This window comes from Neomonachus schauinslandi, chromosome 3 (genome assembly GCF_002201575.2).
Source record: "Neomonachus schauinslandi chromosome 3, ASM220157v2, whole genome shotgun sequence".
NCBI classification, from domain to species: domain Eukaryota; kingdom Metazoa; phylum Chordata; class Mammalia; order Carnivora; family Phocidae; genus Neomonachus; species Neomonachus schauinslandi.
In genome coordinates this window covers 10,344,612-10,365,331 of record NC_058405.1, presented here as the reverse complement: position 1 = coordinate 10,365,331, position 20,720 = coordinate 10,344,612, and the positions used below count along the sequence as shown (strand labels likewise).

Here is a 20,720-nt window from a genome sequence, read left to right as displayed (position 1 = left end):
ACGTAAGTCCAAAAGGAGTCAAGGCAATGACAACACCTCCAGTGTATTCACATTCGAGTTTAGGTACACACAGGGTAACACTCCTTATAGACTTCACTCCTTATAGTCTTAACACAGCCACGAAAGAGTCCTTTTGCTATTCATAAAACTGAAAACCAATTGTCTGTCATACTTTTTCCTTAGAACCATAACAATCCAGTTTCCCATACTGTGAGAGGATCTAAAGAAAAAAAATTGCTGTTCATTAAAAAAAATTTGTTCTCTTGATTACAGAAAGCAAACAGGATAGAGTCCCCACTGTAGGCATAGGGCTGGGTGTGCTGAGTTCAGGCTGAGCTGAAGGGGGAGCTTCTCCCCAGTTTGGGCATGTTTTCCCCTACAAACCTTCCCATTTCTTAAAATTGAGGGATTGTCTTGCAGAGTGCTATGAGAAAAAAATGTAATGAAAGTAATTCTAAATTAGCACAATGTCGAATGATATAACCAACAACTCGATGTAGACAAGTCATTTTATGTTTGTTCAGAGGCAAGAGAGACTTAAGGTAATTTATAAAAAGTCCCAAGTGCCAGTAGAATGAGGCAAAGAACAAGGTTTCTGAAAGTGATCTTGTTTGGGTCCATCATTCATGTAATGAAAATTCGGAAGGGCTTAGAGAAACTCTTCTTCCAAGAAAATCTCAAATTTATAAAACTCACTTTTTATGGCCTTATTTGATGAAGGGTGAAGGTAAAGATTCCGACTGCTGAGAAAGCTGCTCTTGGTTGGTGACACCTGGTCTGCATCCTGAGGTGCACATGTTACCCCCCATTATGCCATGCTCTCAGCTACTTACTTCATGCGAAAAGGGAGCACTTCATCTAGAGGCCAGAGACCAAGGCTCTGGTAGTTGTGTTAGTTCCTGAGGGCTGTTGTAACAAAGTACCAACACTGGGTGCCTTAAAACAACAGAAATATATTGTCTCATAGTTCTGGAGTCTGGGAATCCAAAATCAAGATGTCTGTGGGCTTGGGTACCCTGTGGGGGTTCTGAGAGAGGGTCTGTTCCATGCCTCTCTCTTAGCTTCCGGTGACGGTCGGCAATCCTTGATGCTCCCTAGCTTGTAGACACCTCACAGTGCCTGCCTCTTCATCACATGCTGTTCTTGTCTGTCTGTCTCTTCTCCTTTTCATATAAGGACACCAGTCAGAGTGGATTAAGGTTCACCCTAAAGACCTCATCATCTTAACTTCATTACATTTGCCAATACCCCGTTTCCAAATAAGGTCACCTTTGCAAGTACTAGGGATTCAGGCCTCAGTATGTCTTTTTGAGGGATACAACTGAATGCACAGCCGGAGGACATAAATTCTAAGAGGTATCTCCTCTGTTTGATGCCCCGCTCCCTGACTATTGCCGGTTTAACTTCAAAATTCTGGTTGGTTGTTTCCCTTTTTTGCATTGACTTCTGGATTTCTAGGCCATGTCTAATGCTGATAATTGATATCCCCAAATTTTGAGCCTCTGTTATGACCTCTTGGCTTGAACCCTGATCTGAATGGTTTTCAGCTTTAGTCGCTTCATCTCTTTGAACTGATAGTGCTGTTCATGTCTCTATTAACATAAGAATTTGTTATTAAACAAAGGCCTAACAATGAAGAAATTTCAGAAATAGCCAAGCAAATACTATATAAGGTGACCTCCTGAGATTTAAATTATGGAAAATTATGGGGAGTAATATGTAAATTGACAACTGAAGAGTCATTTCTGACCAAAAGATGGAGAGCAGCTTCAAGTGGAGTCGAGTATGTCAAAGGCTTCCGGTAAACACCGTTTCCCAACCCCCAGCCGCTAATGATTTGTAGCTACTTGAGGGTATTGATCCTCTGGCCTCTGGGCAGCTCAGTGTTTCCAAGAGCAGCAGGAATCCTGGATGTCTGATGCCTCCAACTGCCTGGGATTCCCGGCTGTTGACCCCATGTGTTGTGTAAACATCACTCTCCACACATGCGGCAGTGGAAGGAAAAGTTGGATAGTCCTCTAGTAAATGGTGGTGACATATCTGAAAATATAAAGAATGAGCCAGTAACGAGTGGTCTGTCTGGAGGCTCTGAGGATGACAAGTCTGAGAAGAAAGGAATGGCAATCCATTTTCACTTCTTAGCTGTCATACCTACTCATCTCCTAGAACCCAACTTCTACCCAAGTGCCTGAGCTTGCTGTCATCACCGTCACCTACCACCACCTTACTGCCACTATGGTTGCCAATTTTTCATTAAATTTTTTTTTTAAGTTGTGATCAAAACACATGACATAAATGTACCATTGCACTCATTTTTAAGGGTACAGTTCAGTAGTGTTAAGTACATTCATCTTGTTGTGCAAAAGACCTCCAGGACTTTTTCATCTTGTAGAACTAAAACTCTGTAGCCACTGAACTTCCCCTGGCCCCTCCCCCTGGCTCCTGGCAGCCACCATTCTACTTTCTGTTTCTATGAAACTGGACTCCTCTAGGAATCCCACAGAAGTGGAAACATATAGTACTTATTTGTCTGGCACTGGCTTACATCACTGACCACAATGTCCTCAAGGTTCATCCATGCTGTAGCATGTATCAGAATTCCCTTCCTTTTTAAGGCTGACTAATATTCCATTGTATGTATGCACCACATTTTCTTCACCCATTCACCTGCTAATGGACATCTGAGTTGCTTCCACCTCTTGGTTATTGTGAATAATGCTGCAACAAACATGGCTTTGCAAATTATCTCTTCGAGACCCTGATTTCAATTCTTTTGGATGTATACCCAGAAGTGGTATTACTGGATCATAACTATTTTTAATTTTTTTGAAGAACGTCATACTGTTTTCCAAGGTGGCTGCACATTCCCAGTAACTGCACAAGTGTTCCAATTTCTCCATATCCTTGCCAATATTTTTATTTTCTAGTTTTTTAATAGTGGCCATTGTAATGACTGCATGGTTGTATCTCATTGTGGTTTTGATGATTAGCCAAGCTGAGCATCTTTTCATATGGTTCTTGGCCATTCTTACATCTTCTTTGGAGAAATGTGCATTCAAGTCCTTTGCTACTTGTTTGTTGTGGTTGAGTTGTAGGATTCTTTATATATTTGGATATTAACCCCTTATCAGATATTTTCTACCATTCCATAGAGTGCCTTTTCACCATGTTGATTGTTTCTTTTGATGCACAAATGTTTTTAAGCTTGATGTAGTCCCATTTGTCTATTTTTGCTTTTGTTATGGGTACTTTTAATGTCATAGCCAAGAAGTCATTGCCAATTTCAATGTCATGAAACTTTTTTGTAATGTTTTCTTCTAGGAGTTTTATAGTTGTAGGTCTTACATTAAGTTCTTTAATCCATTTTGAGTTAGTTTCCGTATATGGTATAAGGTAAGGGTCCAATTTGCGTGTGGACATCCAGTTTTCCCAGCATCACTAATTAAAGAGACTTTCTTTTTCCCATTGTGTGGTTTTGACACCCTTGTTGAAGATCATTTGACCACAGACATGAGGGTTTATTTCTGGGCTCTCTTTCTTCTGTTCCACTGATCTACAAGTCTGTCTTTATGTCAGTAGCATGTTGTTTAATTATTGTAGCTTTGTGATATGTTTTGGGATTAGGGAGTGTGAGCCCTCAGTTTAGTTTGTCCTTTTCAGGACTTTGTTTATTTGTTTGTTTATTTGGCTGTTTGGGGAACTTTGAGATTCCACATGAATTTTAGGATTTTTTTTTTTCTGTTTCTGCAAAAAAGTACGTTAAGATTTTGATAGGGATTGCACTGAATCTGTGAATCACATTGGGTAGTAAGGACATTTTAACAATATTAATTCTTCCAGTCCATGAACACAGATGTCTTTCCATTTATTTGTGTCTTCTGTAATTTCTTTTAGTGATGTTTTATCGTTTTTAGTGTAGAAATCTTTTATGTCCTTGGTTAAGGTTACACCTCAATATTTCATTCTTCCTGATGTTATTACAAATAGAAGTGTTTTCTATGGTGACATTTTTTCCCCTCTCTGAAGTCTTTGAGATTGTTGACCACAGTCTCCTTCTTGAAACACTTTTACCTTTGGATTCTGGACTTTCCTCCTCCCTCTTGGGCTTCGACTTCTCATTCATATTTCAGGTTCCTCCTCATGGCTTACACATTCATGTGTTATTCCTCAGGAACCATGGTAAACCTAGGACTTCTAAAGGCTTAAATTACCACCTGCATGTTGACTTTTGCTCCTCCCTAATATCTCTTTCAGCCCCAAGACTCTACCGTAACTTTAAACCTTCTATCTACCCACAGACATTGTCTCATAAATATCTCCCAGGCATCTCATGGTAAATGTGGCCAGCTCCCTCCCCCCAAATAAAACAAATGAACCTCCCCCTTTCTTCCTTCTCTTGCTCTCTCTGTCTTGGCATAGCTCGGGCAATCTAGAAACCTGGGTGACACCCTGGTCTCCTGCCTTTGCTCTTTTCTTACTTCCAACTAATCACCAAATCCTACCCTATGTATTCCACCACCCCTGTATGTTCCCTTGTCTCAATTTCCTTTAGTTGAGGCTGCGATCACTGTCTGGCTCAGGACCCATGCTCCTATCATCAGTCTAGGGCCCCTTCAGTCCATTCCCTGTGTTGACGCTGGAATGCAGGGGACATTATGTCACTCTTGGGCTTAAACGCCCTTAGGAAAATACCTAAATACTCAGCACTGCTCACAGCTTTTCACCTGCAGTTCCCTGCTCATTTTTCCAACACACCATTTCTCCCTTCCTCAACACTTGAGTCACAGTGAACTTCTAATGGTTTTTCTTGTCCAAAGAAAAACCTTGCTGTCCTCTTGGTCCTGAGTGCCCTTCCTCATGCCACTTTCTCCTAATCCCCTTCACCCGGATAAACATTACTTCAGATTTTAGTCTACACCATCCTTTGAGAAAACACCTCGGATTTCATTGTTAAAGTTGTGTGTGTCTCCTATGTGTCCCCAAGCCCCTCACAGCATCTGTTTGCATGTGAATCCCAACTTTCTCCCACCACCTCACAAGCAACTTAAGGCAAGAACAATATCTTGGTCATCATTATGTCCCTTGCCCCTAACACATCTGAAGCACAGTAGATAAGTAGTCAGACCTCAGGATTATGAAACAGGTAGATCTCGTCTCTGAGCAGTAGCATCCCAGCTATAAAAGGGATACCTCATATGACCTTAGCCTGCTGCCATTACATATTTGAATCACACAGTCCTCCTCCCTCATCCCCCACACCAATTCCTGGCTCCCTACACTATATTCTGATTATAATTTGACCTTCCGTCTATACACCCACAGGAAGAGAAGATGCTGATGCACAAATGTAAGCACATCGTCCAACCTACTTTCTAGACATGCATCTCATAATCAATGAAGGAACTGGTTCTCTGAGCAGGCATCGTGATGTCTTTTGGTGAGGACACTGGATTCGAGTCAGAGAGCCCATGTTGTTCCAAATAGGCACCTACAAATTGTATGAACTTGGGCAAGAAATGTCCTCCTTTGAGCGTTAGTTTCTGTGTCTTTAATATTCAGCATAAAATCCAATAATTTAACATGCAGCGCCTTGCATGAGGTAGTTTTCAAGAGGTGATATTTAGGATCACAGAGTTATGTCACTTCTTTTATGTTATGCTAGGCTGAATGAATTCACTCATGGGCAAAATACTGAGAAGACTGAAGGCCTGACCCAGATCAGGAGACAGCAACCAGTGTGGAGCTGAATGGCACACTCCCCAACACCTGTCTCTGTGCAACTGCTCTCCATCTAGAAAGACCTTCGTATAGACACAAAGTGGAGATAATAATGAAAGCTCCCAGGTGAGGTTAAAGAGAAATATTCCCCTAGAACTCATATTTTAAAGGGAATATAATTTTTAAAAAATCACAGTCATAATAGAGAAAGGCTCCTTTACATGTCCATTCTCACTATGCAGTGGACACCACCAAAGACCAAACATCATCAAATTTGAACCAGGATTCAAATGAGACTTGACACAGCACTGGGGAAACAGTTTTAATTTCAGAGTTTTGAATTTAATCTAAATAGACTATCTACACTTCTCCTTTCAATGATTCTTTCCCTGAGGCTTCTTTATGGTTTTTTTTTTCATAGTTTAATGAATTTTATACTGCTTGAAAGAAAACCCTTTATATCTGTCTTACACTGAATTTGCAAAAATCATTACAGCTGCAAGGATTTTCTTCATTTTTGAAGTTTGCAAAACTCCACCTACATTCTCCAGTGTCTTTGCTACACCACTGAGGATCAAGGTCACTGTCTCCTACTACTGCTCACAGGACTGCATTGGGTCAAGGAAATTCTTAGCTTGTATGCAAATTGATCTGGCTTCTCAGTAGCCAAATTACACATTCACAGACAATCTCACTTCTAGTCAATTTTCTGATCTTATGTAGAAAACCATGATATGCCTATATCTTTATTTCTATCTGACCCTGTATCTATATCTATTTCCATCTCCAGGGCCTGTGTTGGGTGTCAGTCTGGTGAAAAAGGAAGCACGGTCTCTAGTTACTTAGGTATGGGAGCCATGAATGATCGCTACTGCTATATCATTACCAGGAATCGGTTGCATCTTATATGCAAACACACAGGGAAAGCAAAAGATGAATTTTATATGGAACATCATTGGCATGGTTTTTTAGAACATCATTTATCTTAAAGAGTGACAAAAGAAAAGCTACCTTAGTGGCTATCAAGGCACAACCCTGGTGATATCATCGAGGGGGGCCTGGTGGGAACAGGTACTTTAGAACCCCTCAAAATGTGTCCTCAAGGAGCCCTTTTAGTATGCCCCTCTGAATTCCATTAAAAAAAAACCACTTTCCTCTTTCAAAATGCCTTCATTAAGCAACAAATAATTCAATGTTTCTTCTTTTCTCATAAAAGAAGGCATATATGAAGAGACTTCAGAGCTTTAGCATAAGGTGGGCTGCACTGCCACCTGGAATTTGCAGATTTCCAGCTTTGAGTTAGCACATCTGGTCTTACACTGGATGCATGAACGATTCCCTCTAGGCTTCCTGAAGTGTTAAAAAAAAAAAAAAAATGGCGCCTGGCTCCATACTTTCTCTTGAAGAGTCCTGCAGGTCAGCAGTCCCCAGGTGGAAACCACTGTCTCAAAGGCCAAGAAGGTGACCAGAAAGCAATGGGAAAAAGATACGTAGCATGCTTGTACTGAAGAAGAATGTGATTCCAGGATTCCACCAACAATGGATCATGCAGACTGCACCTGGCCTCAGGGAGCTTCTCCCTGAAGGGCTCTGGTGTCCTTTGCCATCTGACAACCTGACTTGATCCCTTTCCTAACTCTGGATTCGGTCCCACTGCTCCTTCATCACTGGGTTAGAGTCATAATCTATGCTCTTTCCTTTAATTTCATATCTTGAATGCTTTCCTAGGGCCCTACTTCACATCTTCCTGCTTTTCTTCCTTTCTAGTATCTTCCCTGTACCTTTTAGCTCTCTCCTATCCCATCCATCTTCAGGGTCATATCTCCTCCTCTGACCAAGCATGAGAACAGACATTTTCTTTCTAATAGCTTTGTTTAGTGTTTCATACTTAACCTCTCCATTTTAGAGGTGACTCGCACTGGTTTCTATTACTCTTGAAAAATGTTTATGAACCAACATTTACATTTTAACACAATTGTTTTTACCACAATCATAATAAAATACATTAAAAGTCTCTAGAGGCCTCACTGAAATGTGATATATTGCAAGCACATTGTGGCACTGTCTGAAGAGGCTCATTGCTCCAGAAGGTCACTGAGAGAAGAGGTGCCTTGGGCAGCATCTGCCATCGTGTGGAGTGAATAGTAAGCATCTGAGCTCTTACCTGCTGCAAAAGTCCTAACTCCAGTGGCTCTGATTAGATCATCTGCTTTTCCAGGGAAACAAAGAACTATTTTGGATAGTTTTAATGATTGGGTTGCTTAATTCACCTCCATTCCTCAGAAAACTGCCTCTCACACCAACAGTTATTTCATGAATATAAAATTTCCATCATCTAAAATATGATTATTTATACACGAGTAATTAACAGTCTTATGAGTGAGCCTCCACAACAGGTATGACTCATGTTTGGCATCTGTATAGCTTTACTGTGACTCAGTAATACAGTCTGGGCTTTAGGTCTGAATTGCCTGGGTTTGAATCCTAACTCGGCTATGTATTAGCTGTGTGGCCTTAGGCAAGCTACTTAACTTCTCTGTGCCTTAGTTTCCTCATCTGTAAGATGGATATATTAATAATAACCACATCATAGGGTTGCTGTGAAATTTAAGTAAGTGAAAATACACAGCACCTGGCACTGGATGAGTCCGACAAGTATTACTGGAGCTGTAAGAACCTACAGATTAGTTGGTGATCGGATAAAAGAGGAAGAAAAAGTTTGTACTGAACAAAGACAGACTATGGAGTATGCAGTGCTGTCTGGACCCTAAAATATTAAGAAAATCAAATACTTTTTACATCTTCCCCATTCTATTCTCTATCTTGGAATAATAAAAATAGAGTATTTGCATTTAAACCGTTAAGGGCTGCGGCTGCACACTGAAAACTAAATAAACAGATATTTCAGGTAACATTTTTACTGGAGGTCTGCAAGAAGCTGTGAGACACAGGCTAACATTATTCACATGATTATGTGCATGTGTGTATGAAAGTGCATATGTGTGTGTGTGTGGGGGGGTGTATTCTTGAAACTATGTAAATGAGCCCCACCTCAAAAGCCAAGACCACTGGAAATAAGGGGGGGATATAAAAAATGACACAATTCGTAAAAACTCATGAAACAAAATATTCTTATACAGAATGGAAAAAATGAAACAGGACATTTTAGTTTAGTAAGCTAATATTTGGTGAGTTTCAAGTATGAATTAATAGGTGAGTTTAATAGATAGGGAGTGTCAGTCTAACCATGGCCAAAGAACAATGTGAAAAGTACCAATAAAAATGAGTTTCCTGTTTTATTTATGGTTGGGATTTTCAGTGTTCAAATATCTCCAAATATTCTAAGAAGATACTTCAAATTGTAGGCTGGCATAATTGGATAATCAGCTATGGTGTATACGATTTCCAGAACTACAAAGCATCAGTAATATACAGCAAGTGATTAAATAAAAGCCATTTTATAATAATGATAGATGCTCAAAGCAAAGCACCATATAGTTTATTAAAACTGTATAGTCCAAGAAGAAAGTCAGATGTCAATTAAAGTCCTGATTTTTTTATTGTTGGTTTTTCTCTTGGGGTCAGATAAAAAGTATATATATACATTATATATATATACTATATATAATATCAACACTAATATCAAATACTAGTACGTTCGAATTCATAAACTTGAAAAGAAATTGCCATAGAGATTTATTTTACTTCTTTCTAGTGGAAAAACTATTTTAAAAATGTGAGCTGGAATTATATGGAATTTTAATTGGCCAATGGTTATTTAAAATCATATTGAACCTGGCTGTATCACCAGTTTAAAAAAATAGAATATTTTCATTTTATCCATAGAATACACATTTTAATGTTCTCTACTAGAGGACATTAAAAATCTATGCATAGTCAACATGGTATACAGGAAAACCCACATCTAAATACCAGATTTGTAAAGCAAGGACTAAGGTGGTTATACAACAGCAGATTTTTATTAGTTATGTCTATTGATATGGTTAGTCAGTTTCAATTTTGAACTCACTAATTACATGTTTCTGTAACTAGAAGCTGCATAAAGCGTTTGGATCAATGGCATAAAAGAGGTTCCCAACTCTCATCTGAATATCCTGTACTGTTGCTGCAAACTGAAAAGATCTGGAAGAAATCATTTCCATTGTGCCCAGAGGGCCATTTTGCTTGTGTAGCTAAAGGACAGGAAAGCACTTAAATCCTTCCTTGATACGCACACAGTGGGCATCCTTTTTATCAAATATATATTTTTTTCTTTTACTGACTGCCCTTGGTTAAAAGCACAGACTTTGGAGATAAACAAAAATACAAAGATGAAATGCCTAAAGTGACTTTAAGATATGCAAATGACAACAAAACCATTTAAATAGGTTATGTCCTTGTTTTCATTAAAAAGACAACTTAGATGCAATTTAAAAGTTCTGAATGTGTAAGGCCTTCCTAGAATTCCAGGTAAGACTTGTTTTGTAGCCTTGGTTCTTTGTTAACATCCCAATTATTATTCTTGCAGTGGTGGGGAGGGTGATCCAAGAATATCTTACCCCCCTTCTCAGGCAAGGGAAACAAAAGCAAAGATAAGCTATTGGAACTACACCAAACTAAAAAGCTTCTGCATGGCAAAGGAAATCATCAACAAAATGAAAAGGTAACCTACTGAATGGTAGAAGATATTTGCAAATGATCTATCCAATAAGGGGTTAAATACAAAATATATAAAGAACTTCTACAACTCAACACCCCCCTAAAACCAAACAATCTGGTTAAAAAATGGGCAGAGAAACTGAATAGACATTTTTCCAAAGAAGACATCCAGATGGCCAAAAGACACATGAAAAGATGCTCAACATCACTCATCATCAAGGCCATGCAAATCCAAACCACAATGAGACATCACCTCACACCTGTCAGAATGGCTGAAATCAAAAACACAACAAACAACAAGTGTTGGTGAGGATGTGAAGAAAAAGGAATCCTTGTGCACTGTTGGTGGGAATGCAAACTGGTGCAGCCACTGTAGAAAACAATATGGAGGTTCCTCAAAAAATTAACAATAGAATTACCATATGATCCAGTAATTCCACTACTGGGTATTTACCCAAAGAAAACAAAAACACTACTTCAAAAGGATATATGTGCTCCTATGTTTATTGCAGCACTTACAATAGTTAAAATATGGAAGCAACCCAAGTGTCCATAGATAGATGAATGGGTAAAGAAGAGGTGGTATATATATACAATGGGGTATTACTCAGGCATAAAAAGGATGAGATCTTGCCATTTGTGACAATATGGATGGAGCTAAAGGGTATCATGATAAGTGAAATAAGTCAGACAGGGAATGACAAACACCATATAATTTCAATTATATGTGGAAGCTAAAAAACAAATGAACAGATAAACAAAAAAATCAGAAATAGACTCATAAATACAGAGAACCAACCAGTCGTTGCTGGGGAAGAGGGGGGAGGGCAAAATAGGTGAGGGAGATTAAGAGGTACAAACTTCCAGTTATAAAATAAATAAGCCATGAGGATGAAAAGTAGAGCATGGAGAATATTCAATAATATTGTAATAACTTTGTATGGTGACAGATGGTAACTACACTTATGTTGAGCATTGCATAATATATAGAATTGTTGAACCACTATGTAGAACATCCAAAACCAATATGACACTGAATGTCAACTATATTTTAATAAAAAACGAATATCTTATCCAGTGTCCTCTTCTCACACCAACTCAGCCAAATATTTAAGCCAAAGATCTTCCATGCAACAGAAACTATGAGAATGGTCCATCATGCCTGTCATCTTTCTGCCATCAGTCATATAACCTTCACACATTTTCATTTACATTTTTTGGGGTATGATGATCAATGCTATAATATCCAATCTGTTTTCACACATAACTGGGCATAGAGCTGATCATTTATTCTATTCCATTTCTTATAATGACTATGAGCGCCAAGACTAAATTCTCTTTTAGTGTCTAGAGGTCAGGCAAGTTGATGCTTAATATTTTTATGATGATGGCCAAGAGTATTACACATAATTATGCAAAATGGCAACCTGGCCCTGAGGCATTTCATTTTCAAACAACCTTCATGTAATGGCAGAAGGAGAAGAGTGGCCAATCCAATTTCCTGTAGTATGTCCCTCTTACTTTCACTCAAAATAGTAATATGAAAATATTCCTAGGATAATTATAGAGCAATAAAAAACTTTCCCTGTTGATAATGGAGAAAAATTAAACAAAAGAAAATTTTGCCAACTTAGACTGCCTTATTAAAATCTATTTTTTTACTTTGAAGCTCTCTTTTAACAGTATCTGTAAGCACATGTTTTACCCTTATTTTTTTTAAATGCAGACTTGAAGAATTCCCCACACATTACTTACTTGTTTAAGCTTCTTTAGATCTTCATCAAGTTCTAAGTTGTCCAAAATAACAGCAACAAACAAACTCAGGAGGATCTATAAAATGGTTAAATAACAATGAAAAAACCCACATGCCGTAAGTATCAAAATATTATATATATATGATATAGAATATCTACCTAAAAATATATACTACATAGAACGCATTAAATGAAAAATGAACATGTAGTTGTGAAGCACTGCACAGGGATTTTAAGGTATCTATCACAAATATGTTAAAGGAAATGCATATGTTAACTGAAATAAACAATATAAAATATTAATTTGCTCTATGAAACCGATTTAAATGGAAATTAAGAAAAAAGTTTTTATAACTTAACAGTCCCACTTCTGAGACTATATCCAAAGAAAATCATTTGGAGTATTAAAAAGCTTTATGTACAAAAGTGCTTGATAGTTATTTGTAATAATGAAATACAAGAAATAGTATCTAACCTTACATAAATAGGTAATACAGTTATGCAGATCTCTATTATAAAATTCACGCAGCCATTACAATTTCCCATTGTGGTAGCTAGTCTCCAAGAGGGTCCCCTGGTGTTCACACTCTAGTGAGCCTCCTCCCAAGTTGAATATGGCTGGTCTGTGCAATAGGTTACGGAAATGATTGTGGGTGACTTATGAGGCTAGGTGATAAAGACACTGTGGCTTTCAGCTTGCTCTCTCTTGGATCACCCACTCTGGTGGAAGCCAGGTGCCATGTCATGAGGACACTCAAATGGCCCTATGGAGAGGTCCATGTAGTGATGAACCAAGGCCTCCTGCCCTGTAAGTGATCCATTTCACAAGATCCTCCCGCCCTAGTCAAGCCTTCAGTTGACTGCAGCCCCACCAACATTTTGACTGCAAACTCATGAGACATTCTGAGCTAGAAACATCCAGCTCAGCCTGTCCCAGATTCCTGACCTGCAGAAAATATGTGAGAAATAAATGTTTATCCTTGTAAGCTCTTATTGTCCATAATTTGTTATACAGCTAGATAAAGAATGCACTCATGAATTTTAATAGTATTGAAAAAATGCTCACATTACAATATTAAATAAGAGTGTACAGGGTAGAAGTGCAAGGAAGTACAAAAAAGAACAACAGAGTGAATGCTAGAAGGAGGTACTTTAGAAATGTTAACGGTGCCTGCCTTTGTGGAAAACAGACCTCCCCCTTTTCTTGGTATTTCACCACATTTCACAAATTAAAGAAAAAAAGGCATATGCTTTTTTTGGAATGGGTAAATAAGGTAAAAGAGAGAAAGCAACAAAAAAGTAGAATTTTAAAAAATATTTAATTTTTAGTCCTTTTTCAAGTTTGAATTCTCTAAAGTTCCACATTCATTTGATAAGTCATTTTCATTCCTAATTTATGTTCCTCCTTTCAATTTCCCTCTTAAGAAATTATTCCCATTTGTTAATATTAGATGGCTAAGCATGGAGGTAAGAAAGTTAGGGCAATTTAGTCATGACTTTTAAGTACCAGAGAGATTTATTATGCAAAAGTTAATGGCTAGCTCTCTTCCACGTTCAGTGAGTATATAACAAGGGGAAAAAGAGCCTCCAGATATTATTAAATTTTGACAGTATATGCTTGCCTTGGGACAAGTGCCAATACCCTTCTGTTTAAAAGCCATGTCCGTTGGGATCCTACCAGAACTTAAAGAAGATGCAGAATGGTCTAGATGACAAATGTTTACTGATGTCACCATGTCTGCCACACCACGGACATCTAGGCACAGATATATTCAGCCTTCCTCTAACCAGACATTATTCTCAACAGGACCTTTCAGAGTCCCCTTTAAGTTTAGGCCCCTTGCATGACCATGATATTCTCATCAACAGCAGTGTCTGTGGAGGGGTACAGCATTTCCATCACTCATCGGATACTTGACCAGGCACTCCTCAGTCCTAATTTAACCAGTTTTCCTATCTTACCAGTAAAGGGTAAACACAAATCTAAAAAGAAAAAAAAAATTCCCTGATGATAAGAGGGAAAGTGACAGTTCTCTTCCCTTTTCTTAGAGCATATCCTTCAGAAAACTTTTCTGGAAATTCTTCCCCTGCCCCTTTGAGATGTATATGTATCATATTAAAAGCAAAATAAGTCTCACTTATTTTACAACCCAGGAATGGTTTCCTTGGGAGGGGGGCAACCTCTTTGACACGCAAACATCAGGCAGACAGCACCCTATCTATTTCCCCTTTTCCCTTTTCATGGGGCGGGGGGGTGGGGGGTAGGGGGAGTATCACTTAGCCACCCGGTGTCATGTTGCAAAACTACCTACTTGTCTTGAAGGAATCCGTTTTCTTTTTCTTCTGGATAAAGGTAATTAGCTACCACAGATGGCCGCCCAAATTACCAGGTGAGTTTAGGGGGAACTCTACAAATGGTGTTGTCATGTCTTCTTATGTGAGGCCTGGTTATTTTCATCTGGAGGACACAGATGTAACGGGCTATACATATACAAGGTGAGACTGCTTTGTCTTTGAGTTCTCCTTAGTGGGTTGCCTGTGGTGCCCGCTGCAGTCTGGACTGGTGCTGATTCGATCATAAAACTGTTTTCTTTCTCATCTACCTTGGTGGGGAGAGGTTTTCTGGGTTGGCAGGATATTTTATTTTTAATTATTTTCCCAACACCAGACAGATGGCAGGCTACTTAAGGACAGAGAGGTTACGTTCTTCGATTAAATTCAACAGGCAGTTGATTGGGCCCCATCAATGTGTCAGACACTGCCTGGTCAGGAACACAAATACGACATTGGGCTCACTGCTACGAAGTTCACAATCAAATTGAGCCGCTGTAGGCTGGCGGCCGGGCGGAAGGAGCACCGTGGTGGGAGACCTCAGTTAGCCACCAGACACTGAGTTTTGAGGCCCTTGTCTGTGAAATATTACAGATAATAACAACAATAGCTCAATGAATTGCAGCTATCCCTTTTTTTCATTTAATCTTCTTCTGACAACCCTGTGGTGTGGTACAGCCTGTATGAAAAGATACAGACATAAATTTAGATAGGAGAAACTAAAATAGTTTTCTTGATATTTCTACACATGAATTTAATTTAGTCCATAAACCCTCCATTTGTTTTGCTGGCTGAAAACTGAATCTTGCTATATTGATTCAATTCAGTCCTTTAAAACTCAGTTACATTTGAATAAATGCTCCTTTTGCTGGCCTAGGGTCAAGGGCATGCTTATCATCAGCGTCTGGTCCACTGTGGCCATGGGGCCTGTCCTCTGGCCCCATCCGGGGCAGCGATGGTGCTTGTTTGGGGGCCTCTGGTGAATTGATCACCATCTCAGCTCCCGTAGCTCCTGCTAAGGTCTGATTCTCAGTGACACCCTCTGTGTTAGTTTCCTGGGGCTGCTGTAACAAGTTGCACAAGCTTGGTGGCTGGGAACAACAGAAATGTATTCCATTGTCCAAAATCAGGTTGTCAGCAGGACCACGCTCCTTCAATAGGCTCCAGGGGCGGACCGACCTTGCCTCTCCCAGCTTCCAGGGGCCCCAGGCGGTCGTTAGCACGTGGTGGCATCACTCCAGTCTCGGCCTCTGTCTTCACGTGGCCGTCTCTTTCTTCCTGTGTCTCGTCCTCATCTATTTCTCATAAGGACACTTGTCATTGGATTTAGGGCTCCTCTGGATAATCCAGGATGTCTCATTTCAAGAACCTTAGTTCAATGACATCTGCAAAGACCCTTATTCCAAAGACCGTCAAATTCACAGGTGTGGGAGTTAAGACATGGACATCTCTTTGTGGGGGTCCCCATTCAAGCCCCTCTACTCTCCATCTGGTCTCTAGCCTGAGCCGTTGCTCTCACACGAGTGTTGTTCCTAATCAGGAAGTCGGGAAGTTCTGCCATTCCAGGCGGGAACTGAGAGGGACTTGTCCTTGAGGTTCTCTCAGGCCTCCCGCTCTTCTCAGAACTTCCCAGACCTCCAACTCCATGCAGGCCACCCCTCATCTATGCGGGGCCTCCAGCAGGGCTGCCGCCCCCCCAATTCTGATGAGAAGTGGGGCCAAGTCATGGATGTGGGGCACACCCGGGTTGACACCAACACTGCCATGGGCCCTGAGTGTGGCTGCCGCCCTGCCATGGAGACAGGCTGCGCCCCCCTGCCTCCCTCAAGCTCCGTCCCAGAAAACGTTGTTTCTTCCCAGAAAGGAGGAACGTGAAGGGAAATTGGAGCGGGGTTTGGCAGGGAGGCTCACACAAGTGTGAAGACTGACAACCAGAAACTAAACCCAATCAGAGTATCACACATTTGGTTCTGAGCATTTAGACCTCTGAGAGCTGATCTGGGCCAACGGGCCGGAGTGTTTCTTCTGAATGCTTCTTATTTAAGATTGTGAGGCACTGATAAAGTCCAACCGTGTGCTACCAAGATAACAAAATATCAAGGAGAAAGATCACTTTTGGCAGGAAGAGAATTATGAGAAAGGATTTCCAGGTGGCATGTGCGAAGACAAGGCCTTGGGAGCATGTGGCTTATTAGGGGCCTGGTGAATGGTTAAGTACCACAGAGCACGGCTTCCAGAGGCCAGAGAGGCAGGACAGGGGGGTGGCAATTTGCCCAAATGCCACCAACGGAGGCTGGGAGGTGTGAGAGGGAGGTTGTAATGATCACTAAGTGATGACATTAGCTTCCCTTCTGTTAATTTTTTCCTTCCAAATGTAACTTTTTTAGGCTTAATGTAGTTATTTTAAATTGGCTCATTGGAACAGTGACTAGACAGTATAAAGTACAGTCTGACAAAGGGCTATTAAATACATAAGGTTTTGTCATTAAAAAAAAACAACAGTCATTTTATACATTCTTTCTGGAGGAGAGAGAGAAAAGCTCCCCTCAGAGCAGGACAGAGAGACAGATGTGAGATGCCGCCCATGGTTTCTCCTTCTCATGCAGATAGGAGTTGAGTTTTCAGGGCAGAGAGAAGGCAAGACTCAAAAAGGAAAAGCTTTGGCTTTGCGAGGAGAAATGATGAAGGTGCTGTGCGGTTTGAAGGCCCCACATTTACAGGGTTAAGCACTTGGGAGGGGTCTGGGCAACACATTCACGAATAATATAAGAGAAAGTTTAAAGGTTGCTTTCAACCATCATTAAACTTAAGTTCTTTCAACAAGTATCTTTGCATGTTTCAGCATCACTGCTTAATCAACCTGACTATGTGATGGCACCCATAGAAATTGTATTTAAAAATCTGTGTGGAGCTCGAGTTTCCTCCTGAAACTCCATTTGGACATGGACTTTTAGCTCGGTCCCTGTCGCCAAGCATTGGGATAAGGTAGCGACCGAAGATGGTCTGTTTGGAATAGAAATAGAAGGTGCAGGAGAGGCAGGATTCACTGCTGTGATTGCAAGGAGGTGAGAATTACTTTGTAGTTCCTTCTCAGGCTCTAATAAGGTGGCAATAACCACTGTGATGAAGGAATAGAAGTGAAGGGAGGCTGACAGCTCCGCTGTCACCATATTTAATGGAGATTGTCAAGAGACATTCTTCTCCTACGGACCCGTGCTGTGCATAGCGGGGCTGAGGGTGCATGCTGGTCTGGGTGTCGGCCACTTCCTCCCCGCCCCGGAAGTCACAGTAGTGGGGACAAGTCCTCATTCTGTAAGCAAGAACTGCTCCCCGATTCTCTCCGTGTTTTGTTGTTTTCATTTGTTTGTTCTGTTTTTATAGAAAGCTGAGGTAATGCTCATGAGTAATCTGAACACATTACACTGAGGTCTGAGTCTTACTTTCAGTGTTTACCTACAGATGTCACAACTGCTGTGCCAAAAGGCTTTCCATTGTCGTTATGTGCGATTCACAGGTTTATATTAAAATGTTACTGATACAATAAATTTTTTTTACGGGGACTCACCACACGCATCACAAGAGCTTCATCGTTTCCATGGGACACTTTCACCTTTACACTTGACCAATTCTAAATTATGCAGTCAAACTGCTCTGCCTTATTTACTAACTTTTAATATTTAGATTTACATAATACTTGAATTTATAATGTGGCACAAAATACTACATCACAATTTTTTAAATGATGCATTTTCAGGGGAGAAAGAGGCTCATGGTCCAGCCCTTCATTTCCTCTTGAGCTTTGTTAAGGCACACGTATACTTTCAACCCAGTGGTATTTAATTGTACAATGCTTAAAAAAAGAATATATATATATATGCTTTGGCTACTTTTAGACTTTTAACAGGTCTATAACATTCCATTATATTAATATGCAAGTATTTGTTCTACCATGTAATACATACCTACCATGTAATAGACAACTGATGTAATTTATGTAATTTATCCACTTCCTTATTTTATGAGCAATATTGATACATTATGAATCACCAATTTCGATGAAAAGGTGTAGAATAACTATTAAAATATCCTAGGTACCTAATTCTTCTAGTTTGCTCAGATTACAACGTCCATTCTCAAGATATTTTTAGCCTTGATAATGCATTTAGTGGGGAAAATGTCACATATCAAGTCCCTGGAAGCCTGGCAAATCTCGTTCCTAGAATTTTTATGAATTGGACATGATTCTGACCTTCTAGCTAAGTGGATTTCAAAGCATCTGTTTCCAGGTTCGATATGGTTCCTGCCCCACTGCCTTAATAGGTGTTCGGCCACCACAAAACCTCTTTCCTTCTCTGACAACTCCTCTCACTCCTCGCACTCTACTGAGAAAGTCAGATTCTCCTGAGCTAAGGTTTTGCTAGGTATTTGCTATGTTTTAAGTTTTATACATTCAACCACAGACAATTAATCTGTTTTCCTTCCTTTGCCCAGAACACATTCCAGCACGGTTCGGTAGATTACAGAATGCAGAGGCAGGTGTGTTCCCAGTCTCATTATTCCCTCCATTCTGCCCAGCACACCAGGGCGCTCATCCTCTCTACCTGACACTCAGTGTTTGGGTCAGCATGACTCAGACTGCTGAAAGTCACAGTTTATTGTGAAAGAGGGGGGCCTTACCATTTGAGAGTGGGTTTTCTTGGCTGAGAATCTCCACCTTTATTTTGCATTCTCTCTAGCTCTGCATACAGTCATGTCCTTGTCCTACATACATCTTCCCCTTTCCCTTCGCACTTCTTCTTTAAAGTTTACTTTTACTACTTTCTTTTCCTTACGATACAGCTTAATGACAGCCCATTAGCTGAAATGTCACCTTTAATCTTATTTAGCTCGCTATGGTGAACTTTATTAATAATTCCTTTTTAAAAATTATTTTCAAGCATATGGTAAAAGCACAGCAGGCATCTGGTCAACACCCCGTAGTCCTGTGTTTTTCTTTTTCCTTCTTACCACTTTGAATCACACTATCCTAAGTTGTCTTGTGAGCTGTAGTTGGAAACAATCTCTTTTTTACATAGGTGAACAAAAAAGTCAAATGTAATCAGAGCAATGTAAAATGGGATATGTTCAACACAGATGCACTTTTAAATGAATACTATAAAATCAAGTTATTTAATTTACACTTTGGAATGCCCATTTTTGTCAGCAAAATATGACTATTCTCAGAAAGCTGCCACCAGAGAAGCAAAATCAAGAGATTGCTGTGTTAATTTAAGCACTTCAAAGGTAACAAAAAGACTGTCCACAATGAACGCTTAATTACATTTTCTCTCTTTCAGTATTCACATCCCAGGGCTTTCCTTGGAAACAATAATAAAGGGAAAAACACTGAAGAAAAAAAATAGAGTCTTTCAACTGGATCAGTAAGTCTTCCACAGTCCTTATCCTCTAATCATTGGCAAAAGTGGGGGAAAAGACGAATTTCACAAGCACCCGGCAAACTGCAATCAGTCGGGACGGAAATACACAATACATACCTGGTGGATGAGAGAGACATTTTAAAGAGACAATAGATAATGGTTATGAATATGCATTTGCTATACACTTAAGCTTGATTTTCATTGTGGGCTGACGAATTGGTGCCCCCAGGGGGCAATGGAATAGCCTGCTGTTTTTTATTCCAGAACAAACCGCAGCCAAACATTTTTCTTTTTTTTCTTGTTTTGCTGCTTGGCATATGCCTGTCCTTGAAAAGACTAAATCAGAAACTCCCTGGGTTGTGTGGCACCACTGGGCCAGTGTGGATAAAAAACAAAGCAGAGCTTGAATATTTATGTGGACTTTTTTTTTTCCCCATTTGGCTTAAAGTGCTTTGTAGTATTTTGCAAAAAGCAGCATACAATTTAAGAAAAATGCTCATTTTAATGAAGCTCAAGCCTAAAGACAGGCTTATGGAATCGAGATTTTAACTTCTAAGTGTTCAGTTTTTAAGGGAATGTGATGCATATGTCACAGAGGCCTAGGGCCTCCATCCACATACTTCTATGTCAATCCACAAACCATCTCCAGCTGTTTTGCTGTCAATATTTTAACAGATCAGATCAGGTAGGGCTGGATGAGTGCAAATCAGAAGTTTACTATGTGGGCACTGATCCCACGGCAATCCACAGCCTTTTATCACTTGTGTCATTAGGTCTTGAATGGCAGGCTTTCTTGGTTGGTTGGTTGGTTGGTTTGTGTTTACCAGCCCTACTTCTGCAC

The 20,720-nt window shown here is 39.9% G+C and overlaps 1 protein-coding gene across 3 annotated transcripts in view; it reads right to left on the bottom strand.

The window, feature by feature from the left end:
- NALCN (sodium leak channel, non-selective) overlaps positions 1-20,720 on the bottom strand; it is a 295,723-nt gene that overhangs the window by 97,184 nt on the left and 177,819 nt on the right. For all 3 annotated transcript variants that reach the window (XM_021695963.1, XM_021695962.1, XM_021695964.1), the window contains one exon: positions 12,133-12,207. In XM_021695963.1, coding sequence (XP_021551638.1) covers positions 12,133-12,207 — 75 coding nt within the window. The remainder of the gene's footprint in view (positions 1-12,132; positions 12,208-20,720) is intronic.